The following is a 16,916-nucleotide window of genomic DNA, read 5'->3' as shown; positions in this document are numbered from 1 at the left end:
ATGTAACACACCAACAAAAATGAAAAATGAGTCGGACAGCTATAGAAATCTACACCAGTTTAGTAACATTTCAACATACATGTGTCGAAAGAACTTAACCAGCGTATAATAAATTACGAAATCACTAAAGTGAAACTGTTTGACCTTTTCCCAATAGATAATAAATATATTTGTACATTTTAATGCTCATCATTAATTTACGCTTTCAGCTACATGTTAATAATGCTAGCATTATCTTTTTGGGAATTGATTCTCATTTAGAAACTGGCTTATTGCTCAGTTATATTTCACATTTGAGCACAATGCCACATGCATTCAATGTTAATGTTTTTCAACACTTTGATCCAATTTTATTCAACATCGAAGAAACATTGTAATTTCTTAAAAGTACTGTTTTTTTTTTTTTTGAGTTGATTTTCCTACATTTGAGGGTGACGTTAATGCGACTAGTTTAGATGAAGTGTGTGGAGTTGCTGAGGTTACCCATTTGTGAGAACCTTTCAGGCAAAAACAACAAGCAGGTGTTGGACCTGCTGTCGTCGGGTGCCCGACTGGCGTGCCCGAGCAGATGTCCTCACAACATCTACCGCATCATGATGGACTGCTGGGCGCCGGAGCCTTCCAAGAGGCCCTCCTTCCACGCTTTGCACAGTCAGCTGGACTCCATTTACTCTCGCATGTACTTCAAGACCGTTGAGGTGTGACGACCGTGCAGCGACGAAGGGGTGGACGACGTTGCCGATGCTGACAAAAATAGTCTGTCAATTTCTCACCTCGCGACAAAAACTTTCTTCAATGATGACTGCAGGCCACAAGGAGACGCTATGTGCAATAACGATCTGCAAGCTGGCGTTTAGCCACTTTAGCTGCCTGACAGGAGTTAATATTATTATTATTTTTTTGTTCATGTTTCTCAAGGAGGACAAAAGGTTGGTGTATTCCCGCTGGAGACGGAATTCCCACCCGGTCGTGAGCGCTGGCATTTGCATTTGTCGAGGGTGAATGTGTGTTCAGACGTGCTCGCTCGCGAAAGTTGTTGTATGCGTTGAATGGTGCTGTTTGCCAGGGGCGGGCAAAGCATCCCTCCCTTTTTTTTTTTTTTTTTAAAATCTGGCCCACCGTGCTCAAGAGTCCTTTTACTATTTTCGGGGGCAATCAACAATTTTGGGGGATATTTGTTGATTTGCTTGTATATAGAACAAAAGTTACAAAAATATTTGAATAATAACCACATTTATAGCCCCACACAGCAAAATCATGAGTAGTTGTAAGCCCCCCCCCTCCTAGAGTTGTTTATAGTTGCCCATCTTAATTGTTTAAACCTTATACTATGAACCTAGAGCAAAAACATGCACAAGCAACGAATACTCTCCGTAGCATCCACTAACCCAGACTAAACTTGTATTCTCCCTGACATTCAAAAATGTTCGAACACTCATGATGTATTACGTATCCTTGCAGCTAAGGAGTTTGTGCTATCTGTCAGCATCTTAGGGCAGCACACATGATGAAACCCCCCCCCCCATGTTTTATGCATACTTAATTTCAGCTTCGTTTTCCAAATCAAACCTGAAAATTTAATAAGAAGTTTGCCCACCCCTCGTTTAAACTCTGCTAATTAATGCAGTTAGCATAGCTTCCTGCACTTATTGGCTGTGGCTTAAGACTGTTAGCCTAGCACAAACGATGAAGCTACATTGAAGCGGACTTACAGTAACCTCCGGGGGAAGCGGGGGGAAGGGGGGCTGTCGCCACGTTTACACGGTTTCCTTCATCCGTGGCGACTTTGACAGGTTGCATGTGATGCAATGCAAGACGACAATGCAACTTTCCTACTTGATGACATTGAGCAAAATCTTGAGCCATAAAAAACAAAATGAACAGCGTGACATGTTTTTACCCAAAATAAATTTTTTCCAGTCTTTCACGTTTGCCACACTTTTACTTGCTATTTTAGCACAATGAAGGAGGACATGAAAGCAGTAATTATGGAATTATTTTCTCACTGATACTTTTGTAGTGTTTTGTATTTCATATATATATATATATATATATATATATATATATATATATATATAATACACACACACAATGTTGACTATGAAGCATTTCACTTTATATGTGACTTTTTTTTTTTCAAAATTTCCATAGGCAGGTGCCATCATGTCCCCCATTATGTATATCATGTTGATTTTGTGCCATATTCTCCCATAATGTCCTCCATTGTCCCATTTAGTCTCACCGTGTTCCATTTCTGTCCCATAGGCTCCCCTATCGAGTCCTATAATGTTCCCAGTTATGTCTGGTCACATCCCATAACCTCACTTGATAAGTCCCATTTTGTCTCATGTCCCCGATTGTTTCTCATCGTGTCCTGCAGGGTCCAGCAAATGTCCCCTCTTATGTCTGCTGAAGTCTCGCTTTTCCTCCTGTTGCAGTGATTCTTAACTGCTGCCGCCCTCGGACCCGCATTTTCCTGCGGCTGTAAAGTTGCAACCCACACATTTCTTTTTTAAATCCAATGTCTCTGAAAACACTTAGAATCCATTAAAGTTTGAAATGTGTTTTCAAATGACTTTGATGCACAATGAGCCACTTTTGGGTCCTGACCACCAGGTTGGCTGTCGTTGCCCTCAGCTTTTCTGACCCGTTTTATCCTTACAAAGAAGGGATAACCTTGAGCCCACAAGGAACTCACGCCAGGCAAAATGCGGGAAAGATATAAACGGAATGAGCGTTTGCGTGGTATAATCTGGCAGAGTCCCCGATCGGCATTCCTAGAATTCCAGCAGCGTCACTACCGGTCCAACAGGTGCCGTCAACCAGTCCCTTTGAGGGCATTTCTTCTTGTTGTGCTTGATCGCCGGTCATTCATGCTCGAATGCCTGCGTAGCGTGTGCCCGGCTCTCTGGCAGAGGCTCTATGGGGACAAAAATGCAAAAGTGGACGGCAAGACTGCCTCCGATCCGAAAGTGTCCCCGCCACCGCGACCGCCACCAGCTGATGAGGACGAGACCGGTAGTACTTATGAGGCCATGTGGGATTTCCAGCGCCGGAACTCGAACGAGTTGACGTTCCAGATGGGGGACCTGTTCAAGGTCCGGAGCCGCAGTGATGACTGGTGGACCGTGGACAGGTTGGACGAGACCGGCAACCCGCTCGACGGCGGCGTTGTGCCTGCAAACTACCTGACAAAAACTAATACCAGTGGGCTGGTGGAACCGTGAGTTTTCAATACAACATCACATTCTTATTATTTACATGGCGATACCGTACACAGTGAACAGTTTTCATGTTCTGATCCAACGAGATGTTTCGGTGCTACTCTGCTATGTTGCATCTTAGTTATGGCACATCTGTGTTTTTGCTACATTGTTTTGTAGCTACTTTGTTCCTTTTTATATTTTGTCACTACATTGTTACAACACCATTTCTTTTGGTGTTACTTTGTTGCAGCGCTACTTTGTTTTGTTGCTACTTTATCAAGGCGATATTTTCTTATATTGTTACTTTGTTATGGCAGTACTTCATTACCACGTCACTTTGCTCCATTGCTACTTTCTCATGCCAACACGACACAACATTGTCCTGATGCATCTTTGGGTTACTGCTGCTTAGTTTCCAGTGTTATGGAAAACTCTGCAAGACATCGTAATTTGTGACCCCCTTGGGTGTTTGAGTGCATTTGAGAATTGGACCGCAAAAGAGGAGAAGAAAAAATACGCTAACAGCGTAGGATTCAAAAATTGTGACTGCCATTTTCAGAGCTCTGGGGGGGTGCGGGGGTTGCCTTCTCAAATGCAAGCCTTGAGCGACGTCACACCCTGGAGTCACAAATTCTGACAGATTGCGAGTTTTCAAAACATCAGCACTCCTGTGTGTGTGTGTGTCAGATGGAATTTTGGGACCATGAACCGCGTAGAAGCCCAAAGTCACCTCATGGCACCTGGAAACGGACCGGGAGCATTTCTTATCCGATCCAGTGAAAACCACGTCGGATACGTCCTTTCAGGCAAGACCGTGTCACATCCGGGCAGGATGAGACAAACGGATAGTGCCCGTCATTTAACGGGAGTCTCTGAGTGTGTGCGTGTGTGTTTGCTTGCAATCGTCAACAGTGCGTTCCAGCTGCCGGGTGAAACACTTCAAGATCACCCAAACTCCTGACGGCCGCTTCGACCTGGATGGCCTGCAGCAGTTTACGTCATTGAGCCACTTGGTGGCGCACTACTGCAACAACCGCCTCCGTCTCAGCAACGAGGACATGCTGGGCGAACCCTGCAGGCCCGTAAGACTTCACACTCACTTGCACGCAGGAACGCAACCTGGACAGCTTCAATTTAAAGTGATTAACCCTAAATAAATGCTGGCAGGTAGGTGTGTGCCAACTCCCATTTACTATATTTTGAATGTTACACAATCTACAAGATAATGATCAAAAAGAGGGTGTCCTACATCATTATTTTAAGCATTTCCCTTTTAAATAGTAAACAATAAAAAAGTGCATGGAAATAATTTCCTAAAATGTATGGCTAGAAAGGATTTTATTTTTATATTTTATATATAGTCCCCTAATTTTGCCAGCCCGACTCACCATTGTGAAAACATTTCATTTTGATTTTAGGTGTTCATTGACATGAGCACGTCTATTTAAATAATTTTTAAAAGATAATTTAACAGCATAAGGGAAAATGAGAAAAATGGGAGAGAATCGCAGTCAGTGTGACAACCTGTATGTGGAAAATATGTCATACTTTTTGATCAATATTTTTTCAACATTGTGCCATGATCCACGTGTGTGTCCGTGTTTAAAATGTCACGTATTTTTTCAAAACGAGGCAGCTCGTCTTTCATGATAATAAGCAGGGAAGTGCACACTTGGATTCACTTACGAGTGAGCTTCCTGTGTGTCCCCAGAGGCAACCCCTGTCAGAGGTCACCTTCCCGGACAATGAGTGGGAACTTCCCAAAGAGGAGTTCACTTTGGAGGACAAGCTGGGAAGCGGCTTCTTTGCGGACGTCTACCGAGGGTGGTGGAAGTCGCACATTCGCGTGGCCGTCAAGATCATCAAGAATGGTATTGGCCGGTTGGCTGGCTCCCAAATTCAACATGGTGAAACGTCGCCGCCTTTGCATTCGTCTTCAGATTCGGAACTGGACCACTCGGAGTTCCAGAGGGAGGTGCAGATCCTCAAGCGTCTGCGCCACCGTCACCTTATCTCACTGTTCGCCATCTGCACTGCCTCCTCACCGTATTACATCATCACCGAGCTGATGGAGAAAGGAAGCCTGCTCAACCTGCTTAGAAGTAGGTTGAGAACTGAATGGAGGAAGCTGGACTCTGGTCCGAGACTTTTCAGCCTTGAATCAACCCCATCTGTCATACTGGTGTCGCCGCCCCCCCCCTCCCCACCTTTCCAGTGGGAAAACTACTGAGTGACATTTGGCATATATATATATATATATATATATATATATATATATACACACACACACATAGAGTGTTGATAGTTTTAGAGGCAAACCTCGTATGCTCCATTCGCTGATTGCACCCGTTTTGCTCCAGTACGTGTGAGGCTCATCTACTATTTTACGCTATGCTAGTTACTGTTAGCATCTGACACGTCACGGCAAACTCGCGTTTAAGGTCCTAAACCCCTTCCGTTTGTTTGATTTGCGTTTGTGTTGAGGTTCCGAGGGTCAGCAGCAGGATATGAGCTCACTGCTGGATATGGCCGGCCAGGTGGCCGACGGGATGTCGTACCTGGAGGAGCACAATTTCGTTCACAGAGACCTGGCGGCCCGGAATGTTCTGGTGGGAGAAGACTACATCTGCAAGGTGGCGGACTTTGGACTGACCCAAATCATCAAGGTAGGTGGAGCTTATGAATACAAATTGTCAGTTGTCTGTTAAGGTGATCAGAGAGACAGGCAGGAGAGTACTTGGTGTGTTTTCTGGTAGGAAAGGGGAAGAGGAGACCTGGTGGTGGAACCTCAAAATACAGGAAGTCATCCAAGGAAAGAGATTAGCGAAGAAGAAGTGGGACACGGCGAGGACTGAGGAGAGACGTAAAGAATACATTGAGATGCGTCGTAGGGCAAAGGTCGAGGTGGCAAAAGCTAAACAAGAGGCATATGACGACATGTACACCAGGTTGGACAGGAAAGAAGGAGAAAAGGAGCTCTACATGTTGGCCAGACAGAGGGGTGGAAATGGGAAGGGTGTGCAGCAGGAAAGGATGATTAAGGATACCGATGGAAATATGTTGACTGGTGCCACTACTGTGCTGAATAGATGGAAAGAATACTTTAAGAAGTTGATGAATGAAGAAAATAATAGAGAAGAAAGAGTAGAAGAGGCAAGTGTGAAGGACTAGGAAGTGTCAATAATTAGCAAGGGGGAAATTCGAAAGGCACTCCAAAGGATGAAAAATGGAAAGGCAGTTGGTCCTAATGACATACCGGTGGAGGTATGGAAGCAATTTGGAGAGGTGGCTGTGGTGTTTTTGACCAACTAATTCAACAGAATACTAGCTGGCGAGAAGATGCCTGAAGAACTGAGGACAAGTGTGCTAGTTCCCATTTTACGAACAAAGATCTGTCGGAATGATAGAAGAATTAAGATGTTGAGCCACACAATGACGTTATGGGCAACAGTAGTGGAGGGTAGACTCAAGACAGAAGTAAGTATCTGCGAGCAACAGTATGGTTTCATGCCTAGAAAGAGTACCACAGATGCATTATTTGCCTAGAGGATGCTGGTGGAAAAGTACAGAGAAGGTCAGAAGGAGCTACATTGTGTCTCTGTAGACCTAGAGAAAGCCTATGACAGAGTACCAAGACAGGAACTGTGATACTGCATGCGGAAGTCTGGTGTGGCAGAGAAATATGTGAGAGTAGTACAGGACATGTATGAGGGCAACAGAACAGTGCTGAGATGTGCCGTAGGTGTAACAGAAGAATTTAAGATGGAAGGGGGACTGCATCAGCTTGGACCATGATGTTCCCAGATGATATTGTGATATGCAGTGAAAGCAGGGAACATGCAGAGGAACAATTAGGAAGATGGAGACATGCACTGGAAAGGAGAGGAATGAAGATTAGCCGAAGTAAAACAGAATATATGTGCGTGAATGAGAAATGAGAAAGTGGAGGGGGAAGAGTGAGGCTACAGGGAGAAGAGATAGCGAGGGTGGATGACTTCAAATATTTAGGGTCAACAATCCAGACCAATGGTGAGTGTGGTAAGGAAGTGAAGAAACGGGTCCAAGCAGGTTGGAAAAGCTGGCGGAAGGTGTCTGGTGTGTTATGTGACAGAAGAGTCTCTGCTAGGATGAAGGGCAGACTTCAATGGTTTGGACATGTCCAGAGGCGAGAGAGTGAGTATATTGGTAGAAGCAAACGAGCGAGAGAAATACGAAAAAGAAAAGGTTGATGGATGTTTTGAGGGATGACATGAGGACAGTGGATGTTTGAGAGGGAGATCCACGAGATCGGCTTAGATGGAAAAAGATGACGCTGTGGCAACCCCTAACGGGATGAGACAACCTGAAAGGAAAAGAAGAAGAAGAAGTTGTCTGTTCGGGGACATATCTAGTTATATAGTCTGAAATAAAGAAGGTAGATTATGGAGAAAGAAGGGAAAAGTAATCATAGAATTGCATATTTTGAAGCGATCAAATGTCTCTTGAAACACTTAACATTAAAAAAAGACATTTTTGGGATTATTGTATTGATAGATATTTTGCTAAATGTATTTCATTAGCTATATATGCAACACTGTGAGCAACTGGTTCGAGCGTTGGCTTCACAGTTCTGAGGACCCGTTTTCAATCCCGGCCCCGCCTTTGTGCATATTCTCCCCGTGCCTGCGTGGGTTTCCTCCGGGCACTGTGGTTTCCTCCCACATCGCAAAAGCATGCAACATTAATTGGACACTCTAAATTGCCCCTAGGTGTGATTGTGAGTGCGGCTGTTTGTCTCAATGTCCCCAGCGATTGGCTGGCAACTAGTTCAGGGTGTACCCTGCGTCCTGCCCGTTCACAGCTGGGATAGGCTCCAGCACTCCCGCGACTCTTGTGAGGATGAGTGGCGAAGAAAATGGATGGATGGCGATATATGATTTTATGTGTATTGTCGTAGTTGTTTTTGTGTTTTTTAACTGCTTTGATGATATTATATGGTCTACAAATATAGATTTTTTTTTCAAATATATCTTATTTATGCTTACATTTTATTTTATATGCGTGTGTGTATATATATATATATATTTTCATTTTGTAATGTTTGATTTTATTATTACTATTTATACCTTTTTAAAAAAATTAATTACATTATATGATCTACAAATATATATTTTTTCAAGTGTATCTTATTTATTCTTTGATTTTGTTTATTTTATATGTGTACATCTACTTTTTTGAATACATCTATTTTCATCTCTTATCATAATATTTTATTTTTACTGGTTAGAAAATATTTTATAGTATGTATAGCTTTATATTAGTTTTGTACAAAGAAAACCTGATTCTCTCCACATGATTTGTGATAATGAGGGACTGTTTATGCGCCTCGCTCTGTGTTACTGTTTTGGTTACCAATTGAGTTCAAACGGACCGAGCTGTTAATCATAATAAATGTTTGGATTCATAAGTCTTCTGTAAACCGGCTTCATTTCACTTATGACAGTTCTTCTTTGGTGCATGTGGTGTCTGTTGGAGGCACATTTTTTGTTGCTGTCGAAAGTCACAATTATTTTTTTTGCATTTTTATTTCAAATGATCAAAGCATATAGAAACAGAATAATTGTAATAATAAAAATCTCCATACGGGATATCACCATATAAAAGTACGAATGAATGAGTCAAAGAAAAGTTAGAATGAAACATAATCTTCCCTCTTCTTCCTCCCAATTCATATCCTTTTGTTGTTTTGCGCTGCAGGAGCCCGTTTACTTCGCGTACCAGAAAACCATTCCGCACAAATGGAGCGCGCCGGAGGTCATCACCCACAGGAAGTTCTCGGTCAAGTCCGACGTGTGGTCCTTTGGTGTCTTGCTCTACGAGATGCTCACATACGGAGGCGTGCCCTACCCAGGCGAGTAACTCGCCAAGTGGTGGATGCGGCTGAGGTTTCCTAACGTGACGACGGGCGGTTTCGTCCACAGGTCTGAGTGGCCAGGAAGCGGACGAGCTGGTCAGTGGGGGCTACAGGATGCCGGCGCCGCCCGCTTGTCCGCCCTTCCTCTACGAAATCATGTGCAAATGCTGGCACGCCGATCCCGCCCTGCGGCCTGACTTCTGGCAGCTGAAGGAGCAAATGTACAACATCTACGAGGCGGACGGTGGCGGCTACATGCCGTGACGTCGTCCCACGCCTTTGAATCGCTCTTTCGTTTTGAAAAAAAAAAGCGTTTCCGCACGCCCGCTTGGAGCCGATCTCAGAGAAGACAAGAGAACCGGGACACACTCTAGTGGTTCTCGGCTGTTGTCACCTTGAGACCCGTTTTCAAAGCGGTTAAGTAAAATAGCCTCTGAAAACAAAGTTCAACCTTTAGAGGCCATTTCAAATGCATTTGCGGTAGCGCCAAAGGCTCATTGCTCGCCACGACGTCTGCCAGCCAGAGGCTGAGCTGCACTGTATTTGTTTGCTGAGTTGGATAGCGGCTAGAGAACAAGGAAGTAACATTTCTTGCTCACGTTCCACCTGTCTTTCTTTTGTTATAGATTTCTAACAATGTACAATTTTATGAGTATTTACAATGGATATTCAGTCATTAGTACTTAACTTGCATAACCTGGACAATTTTTTTTTTGCTTGAGGATGAATTAAAATATGTTGAAAATCGGGTAGCGTGGACCTGGTGAAATTATTTTTCTCTCTTGATGCAATACAGTCTTGTTCCCAGAGTAAGATTCTACACAGTCAGTCAATATTATAGAAACTTTGTGATTGTGTTCAGAAAATTTCATTTTTTTCCAGTGTGCCATGAATGGGACATTTGCTGGTCTGCTCACCATTTTTCTGTTTCCTCTTTTCTTTGCTTCAACTTTCAGTTGCGCACCGTCGTCGAAATGTATAACATGGTCGTGGCTGTAATTCAGATTGCAAACTTACCACCTGCATGATTTATAGGCAAGACCCTGACCTTTGAACTCCTCGAAGCGGACCGAAATTCGAGCGTCGACGAGCATCTCGAACGTCCGCTGAACGTTTCATTTGAGGTGAAATGATGAAATGCGCAACAGTGCGGTCACCATATTGAACACAGATACACACACAACAAACACACATGTACAGACACGCACACTCATCACCGGGGCAACGGTGGCAGTGAAACTCTCTGTATGTAATTACGCGCAGTTTACTCATCCAAACAGCAAACACACTTATCTCTGTTACCATAGCAACAGTCACATAAGGAATGTACTGGTACGCTAAGACTAATAACACTATGTAAAGTCGCAGCACAAATAGAGTGATTGAGTAGTTTTGGTTGGGGGGTGGTTCAGGCTTGGGATATTCATCAATTTAACAAGCCTCCCCACTTGTAAAAGGTTGTTTGGTGTCGCAATAAAGCATCTTAAATGGCATGAGACATTAGTTGACTTCAAAACTCTCATTTGTCAACAAGAAACATCATTGAATTGGTGTCAAGGAAGTATGTCTGCAGTAATGGCCAGATTTCTCTCAAACGAAACTCACAAATTGGTGTGCGTCAAAGCAAGTGAGCGCTTCTGCGTTGCCTCCCGGACGTGCTGTATCAAAATGGCAACTGGACAGTGCGATTATTACAGAAGGCCGCTACAAAATGTGAGGTTTTCCCATGTGGATGTCAAAATACTTTGAGGGAGATGGCAATCAGCATTTCCCTCTAAAGTTCAAAAACAATTTTTGAATTGAATCTGTCTTACCTGTGACAATGACAAAATCAATTCTATTCGACAACAGAGTAGAATCAAATTTTCTAATTTCAAGGAGACTGAGTTAAAATTAAGAAGGCCAATTTGTGAATGACCCTTAATTTCCATTGTTAGCAGCATTGTTCGTTTGCTGGCTGAAATCATATACTGAACTATTTTTAAAAAATTGTCAGAAATTAAGTTTGGAAAAAAAAGTTTGAAAAAAAAAAGTTTGTTTTTTGTTTTTTTTTTTTTTACAATCTGCAGTATAAAGTCACCGGGGGCTGTTGGCATGTTGGAGAACGACTTTATTTAACAAAGGCATACACGTTCAAAAACAATGTGCATCTGTCTTGAGGAGGGCGGGGGGCATATTAAACAGGGATTTTTTTTTTCATGCGCTCAGCCCTGAGCACACATCGTCTTCTTTGATCGGTCACTTTTGTTAATTAACGAGTTGGCTGAAAAGGTCTGCGCGGGACCGCTTGGCGCCTCCTGATGTCTGAGCAACAGTTGCCAAGCACGCAGAGGTCAAACACGAGTCTACAGGAATGATACGGAAACTGCTGGGCAAGATGGACGCAGATTAACAGTTCATTACAAATTTTAGGTCAAGGTTTTTTTTTTTCTTTTAAGGGCACATGGACAGGGATGGGCAACTCAAATGATGGCGGGGAACCCACGGCGGCACAATTTTCCCGGTCAAGTTTTCCCTTGCCGCCATTGCATCTTTCCTCTCGCTAGCAGCTGATTTTCATCATGGCGTCACCACTCTTCTTCTCTGGTGGAGAACATTTGGTGCTGCAGGTAGCGTTGTCTGCTATCTAGTGGTGACTGCCTTTATTACAACTAAAAACGTCTGTTACTATAGAGGAAAGTAGTTTATAATTGAAATAAAAATTAATTTACGGGGGCCACTCCAAATGTGAGCACTGATCACGTTTCTTCTACCATGTGTTTAAAATAAATAAATAAATAAAAATTGGTAATTGGTTAATTTATGAACCCCTTCAAGTGTGGGGACTAGGCACATTTTCTGTATGCCGATTAAAATACTAACAACCCCCCCCCCCAAAAAAAAATCCCTAAAGTTAATTTTTTGATTGATGGGCCGCTCCAGGTGTCCTCTTGGAGCCACCAGTTGTCCGAGGGCTGCCAGTTGCCCATCCCTGCAACAGGTCAAAGCAAAAGGGCCATGATTGATCCGTTGGATGGATGGATGGAGATTGTCAAAGAGAGCAAAGTGAGTTCCACAAATGGGGGAGCAGGGGGGCGGGGTGCTGAGGGGCTGCAAACTCAGTTCTGGGAGCAGTACTTCCAGAAACACACTGTTGAAGAAAGCAAAATAAAACAAAAATCAGATGGAAGACAAAAGAGGAGACAATAACTTTTTGTTTGTTTTGCATTTGCAAACCCTTCTTATTTACACTTTTATTTTTGCTTAATTACTTTTCCCACTGGTAGGAGGGAAAGGTAGGATTTTATATTTCTAATTTATTTGAATTTGAGTGGTCCCTTGAGATGTACGTAAGTTAAATCGTTTTGGTGACCACAGTCATCTCTTGAAACAAATTGCAATTAATCCATTCTGTTCATTCATTTGTTTTTTCCTTTATTGTTTCTAAAGCTAAATTACGCTCAACAGCATGGTGCTGTATAAAACCAAGAATAAGTAAACATTTGTTCTCTGCATAATCTGAAAATATTGGAAAAGTGAGCACAATTTATGACCATACCAAAGGTATCGATGCTGTGAATTTTCATTCTTCTTCTGTGGGTTTGTTAGTGGCTCAATGGCGCTTTAGCACCACCAACTGACATTGTTTTTCCACTACAAGGAAATTAATGTGACTTGATGGTGGTCGGATGATGTGACGTTTGTCGGCGCCATCGAGTTTGGGTGCCTGAGGCGCATCGATACTGTCAATGTTTCGCTCATGTCAAAAAAAAAAAAGGCCAGTTGACAGCTCATTAAAAAAAAAAACATTCAGGGCTCAGAAGCAAATTCATGCTAATTTGCAGACCATGCAGAAGCAAAATTTTTCTATTGTGTACATTTCTTTTCATATATGTATTATAAAAATTCCAGGATCTGGTTGAAAATGTTCTGTTTCTTTATACTTTAAGGAGCAGCGTGTTGATCGCACAGAAGTTCTGTAAGCAAAATTAAAAGTCTTGATTTTTACCTCTTTTGTTGGTCTTCTTGGACTGCGGCGGGAGTGACTTGCGGGGGTTGCGGCCAGTATGGCTGGGCACCAGGACGCCGGCGCTGGCTCCGGACGCGGTGCTGTTGGCAGGTGGCGGCGGGCCCGTGGTGGACGTTGCCGCAGCCTCATTGGAACACCAGCAAAGAAAATTAAAATGGAAGATTTTGACCCCCCCCCCCCAAAAAAAAGCCTTCTGTGAACTTGCAAAACTCGATATGTGTCCCAAACGTTTATGAATGCTTGAGGCTTTAAAGTGCTTCAACTGCATGATTACAAAAATGTGATTCCTGGACAAGCCCTTTCAGAGACAATTTTTCAAAAGTTATTTTAGGTCATCTGAAAACATCTGGGGTTCATATCGAAAGCAGGGTGGAACAGGAACAGTTGGCGGAAGGTGTCTGATGTTCTATGCGACAGAAGAGTCTCCGCCAGGATGAAGGGCAACGTTTAGAAAACAGTGGTGAGGCCGGCCATGATGTACGGATTAGAGACGGTGGCACTGAAGAAACAACAGGAAGCAGAAATGGAGGTAGCAGAAATTAAGATGCTGAGGTTCTCGCTTGGAGTGAACAGGTTGGATAGGATTAGAAATGAGCTCATTAGAGGGACAGCCAAAGTTGGATGTTTTAGAAACAAGGTGAGAGAGAGAGCAGACTTCGATGGTTTGGACATGTCCAGAGGGGAGAGACTGAGTATATTGGTGGAAGGGTGCTGAGGATTGAGCTGCCAGGCAAAAGAGCGACAGGAAGACCAAAGAGAAAGTTTATAGATGTTGTGAGGGAGGACATGAAGACTGTGGGTGTTAGAGAGGAGGATGCACAAGATAGGCTTAGATGGAAAGAGATGACACGCTGTGACAACCCCTAATGGGACAAGCCGAAAGGAAAAGAAGCAGAAGAAGATCAAAACATGAATACGACGTTGCAACTTTTCAATCGCTAGTAGATGAAGAGTTGTGTGTCTGTAGTACATACCTCCTCCTCAAGTGTGAAATGAGACAACTAAATATTTTGTTGGCAGGCTATTTTTTTCCAAATTTGCCAGATTGTGACATAAAAATACGAATATTTACATAATACAGCCCACACACACCGCAAAAACATTTTCTGTAGATTCGAAAATCCAAATGTTTTAGGAACACCTGAGGAATATCTGTGCAACGTTTTTCAAATTGACTTCACATCCCCCAAACCAACAGACATAGATGCCGATTGCATGTCAGTCTGAGAGAACGGGTGATGGTGGTGAGGGGAGGTGGTACAACGCTATGCTTAAGGGCACCTAGCATATCTCCTTTTACAACTTTGTCCACAATCAAAAGATTTAGTTTCCTCTGCCAAAATCGGAATCTTGCTCAGTAACTTTCTAATTGGCTCGTTTTCTTTTCAGCTCATTTGTTGGCGATTTGCCCGCCAAATCTCCCAAATGCTACTTGTGAACATTCTCGACGGGAAGTCCCCTGCAGTCCTGAACAGTGAATCCAATGTAGCGAAATCGATACACAATATTACAAGGCACATACCATTTTATTTTTGCGGCCTGAATTTCTGGCACTTGCTGAAAAGAAGAGAGAGAGAAAAAAAAGAACATGAATCCAAAGCAAAGTTATTGTTGGATGCCATTGTGCAGTTGTTTTCATACACATCCTGACATTTTTTGTGATCTGTTCCAATTGGATGTTGATGTACGCGACATTTCATCAAATCCCCGATTAACCAACATTTTCAAAGGTGATTGTAACACTAACACAAGGTTCCATGTACAGTCGATTTAAAGCACTGTAGTTTATTAGCAAGAACATTGTGAGTTAGAAAATTACCGTAAGAATATCTGGGTAACAACATGTTAGGAGGTTTATCATAGAAGTCAGTAATGTTGTCACAGAAGATATATTATGAAACGCAACAGGGAGTTTTTTTTCCCTTGGAAGTAATACTCCCGGAATCAAACGCACTTCCTGCACGGCCATATTGTTGTGGTCCACGCCTTCTAAACGGTCCTCTTGGCGACCCACGTGTGTTTTGGAAAGAGCGGAGAGAGAAAAAAAATCACAGGGAGTAAGAAGAGCAGGAAAGCTGCTCGAGCAAGGCCATGTTCTTCTTGGCCGGAAAGTGTCAGATGCTCACGGCATAGTCACACAGATGTGCGTTGTCGTGGCTCAACTCTCATTTTTTCTCAATCACTAAAGTAAGCAAAGTTTCTTCTTGATGGTCATCGGTCGACTTTGAGGCCAAATTTGTACTTTGAGTTTGAAATATCTTTTGTGGCCCAAATCCTGGAAATTTTCTCAAATACCTCGTACGAACCACAGTCCTGCATGGGCTTGATCCAAGTTAGAATTGCTTTGACAGTGTAGAGCCACACTGGTTGAATTGACAAATATGCCAATTATTCGTGCGATATTAGGCCGACAAAAAAAAAAACATTCAGGCGGTAAATAAAACTGATGCGTTGACCAAATTGTGAAAAAGCTTAAAACAGCAGCAGTCAGGATGGTTGCGAAATGAGGATCGAGCCGATGTCGGTAAGTGAGAGAAAACAAACCTCGCGGCAGGAAGGCGATTCTTGCGTTCAGCGTGCTGTTGAATGTCCGCTGCATCCCCTCCAACACCGAGATCATCTTCAGCATCTGGACTCGCTTCTCAGAGGCAGCGGTCCCAGACGCCCAGCGCCTGCCTCCGGCGGCGAACGTCCCCAAGGTAGGTCCATCAACCCGTCCGGTCGCTCTGTCGTCGGGAAGACGGCGTTGGAGGAGGTCGCTCTGAGCCAAGGCCGAAGACCTCGGGGCTGCCGATAAATGAATAAGAGCAGGGAGAGGATTCCGAGCTTTCGCTAGATCTAGAGATATGAAAACGGACAAGAAAAGTCATGGTCAAGGTTGTTGTAATATTCCAACGTGAGAATCTTGTGAATTTAGAGGGGAAAAAACAACTGGAGCTGTCATAGTATGCTGTTGACCTGCAAGCAAGCTAACCAACTCCAACCGCCGCTTTGTGATGCGTCATCTTTTGTTCACCAAAAATTACAAAGCCATGATAGACTCCAGATTTTCCTGTGCCAAAACAGGATCTGCAGTGTAAAGAAATGAGACTCGCCTCTCCCCCTTGCTGCCGGCCTCCTTGTTGCCATATTGATGCAAGAGCGTCCAGCATTCTTTTCCAGACTCATCTCCCACTTTCGCTTTTGCCCATTCCCGATGGGCACCGCTCTGGTTGTTCTGAACTGCTCACCCGTTTGACCGGGTCCTCTACCGTTGCCTCTCCCTCACCTCCATTACTTGCGACCCAGTCTGTGGGAGGCTTTCGCTCCCAGTGTTGAGACGTCGGAAAGCATTCCAGTCACACGGAGCCTCCGAAAGTAAACGCTCACTCTGAGTTGCCAAGCCGATCTTCCTGCTCCAAAGAACTGTACTTAACCGACTGGTTGTCAAAAAACAGAATTCTGTAGCTTCACAAAACATTCAATTGGGTTGCTCTGACTTCTGCAGATTTGCATATTGGTATTTTATCCGCATCTGCATCTAAAATAGGTTTTGGGGGTTAAAAATTACAAAAGAAAACATATAGTTCCTGCGACTTGGAAAAAAGTTTCTTTACCTCTCTCCGTGGGTGCCGCCTGGACTTGTGCGCTGACAATCAGCATCATGACGGGAATGAACGACAACCGGGCGACAGAGCTACAAAACATCTTTCAAATTTGGATTTGGGGAAAGACTGAAAAATGAAAAGCCAAATGTGATTTTTGTTGTTTCTTTGGTTTGGTCTTATTTCGAAGATAGTCCATCGGTCGTCATCGTTTTGCGTGGTTT

General features: G+C 43.4%; 3 protein-coding genes across 3 annotated transcripts in view; 2 read left to right on the top strand and 1 right to left on the bottom strand.

Annotated features, from left to right (window-relative positions):
* The window catches only part of LOC133504481 (nucleolar protein 4-like), a 59,574-nt gene extending 57,647 nt beyond the window's left edge, over positions 1-1,927 (top strand). Inside the window, exon 9 of the mRNA XM_061826764.1 lies at positions 505-1,927. Coding sequence (XP_061682748.1) covers positions 505-704 — 200 coding nt within the window. The 3' untranslated portion in view covers positions 705-1,927. The remainder of the gene's footprint in view (positions 1-504) is intronic.
* Positions 1,928-2,097: 170 nt separating this feature from the next.
* ptk6b (PTK6 protein tyrosine kinase 6b) lies at positions 2,098-9,842 on the top strand. The gene is made up of 8 exons (XM_061826777.1): positions 2,098-3,223; positions 3,894-4,012; positions 4,119-4,288; positions 4,918-5,077; positions 5,147-5,308; positions 5,691-5,872; positions 8,943-9,096; positions 9,167-9,842. The coding sequence occupies exons 1-8, from the start codon at positions 2,709-2,711 to the stop codon at positions 9,361-9,363; spliced, it is 1,659 nt and encodes a 552-aa protein (XP_061682761.1). The 5' UTR covers positions 2,098-2,708; the 3' UTR covers positions 9,364-9,842.
* A 1,431-nt stretch (positions 9,843-11,273) lies between these two features.
* Positions 11,274-16,753, bottom strand: urp2 (urotensin II-related peptide). The gene is made up of 5 exons (XM_061808412.1): positions 16,705-16,753; positions 15,653-15,946; positions 14,631-14,665; positions 13,088-13,232; positions 11,274-12,229 (listed from the first exon to the last, which is right to left on the bottom strand). The coding sequence occupies exons 1-5, from the start codon at positions 16,751-16,753 to the stop codon at positions 12,198-12,200; spliced, it is 555 nt and encodes a 184-aa protein (XP_061664396.1). The 3' UTR covers positions 11,274-12,197.
* Positions 16,754-16,916: the final 163 nt, after the last annotated feature.

This window comes from Syngnathoides biaculeatus, chromosome 2 (genome assembly GCF_019802595.1).
Source record: "Syngnathoides biaculeatus isolate LvHL_M chromosome 2, ASM1980259v1, whole genome shotgun sequence".
NCBI lineage: Eukaryota > Metazoa > Chordata > Actinopteri > Syngnathiformes > Syngnathidae > Syngnathoides > Syngnathoides biaculeatus.
This window is presented reverse-complemented; position numbering and strand designations above follow the sequence as displayed.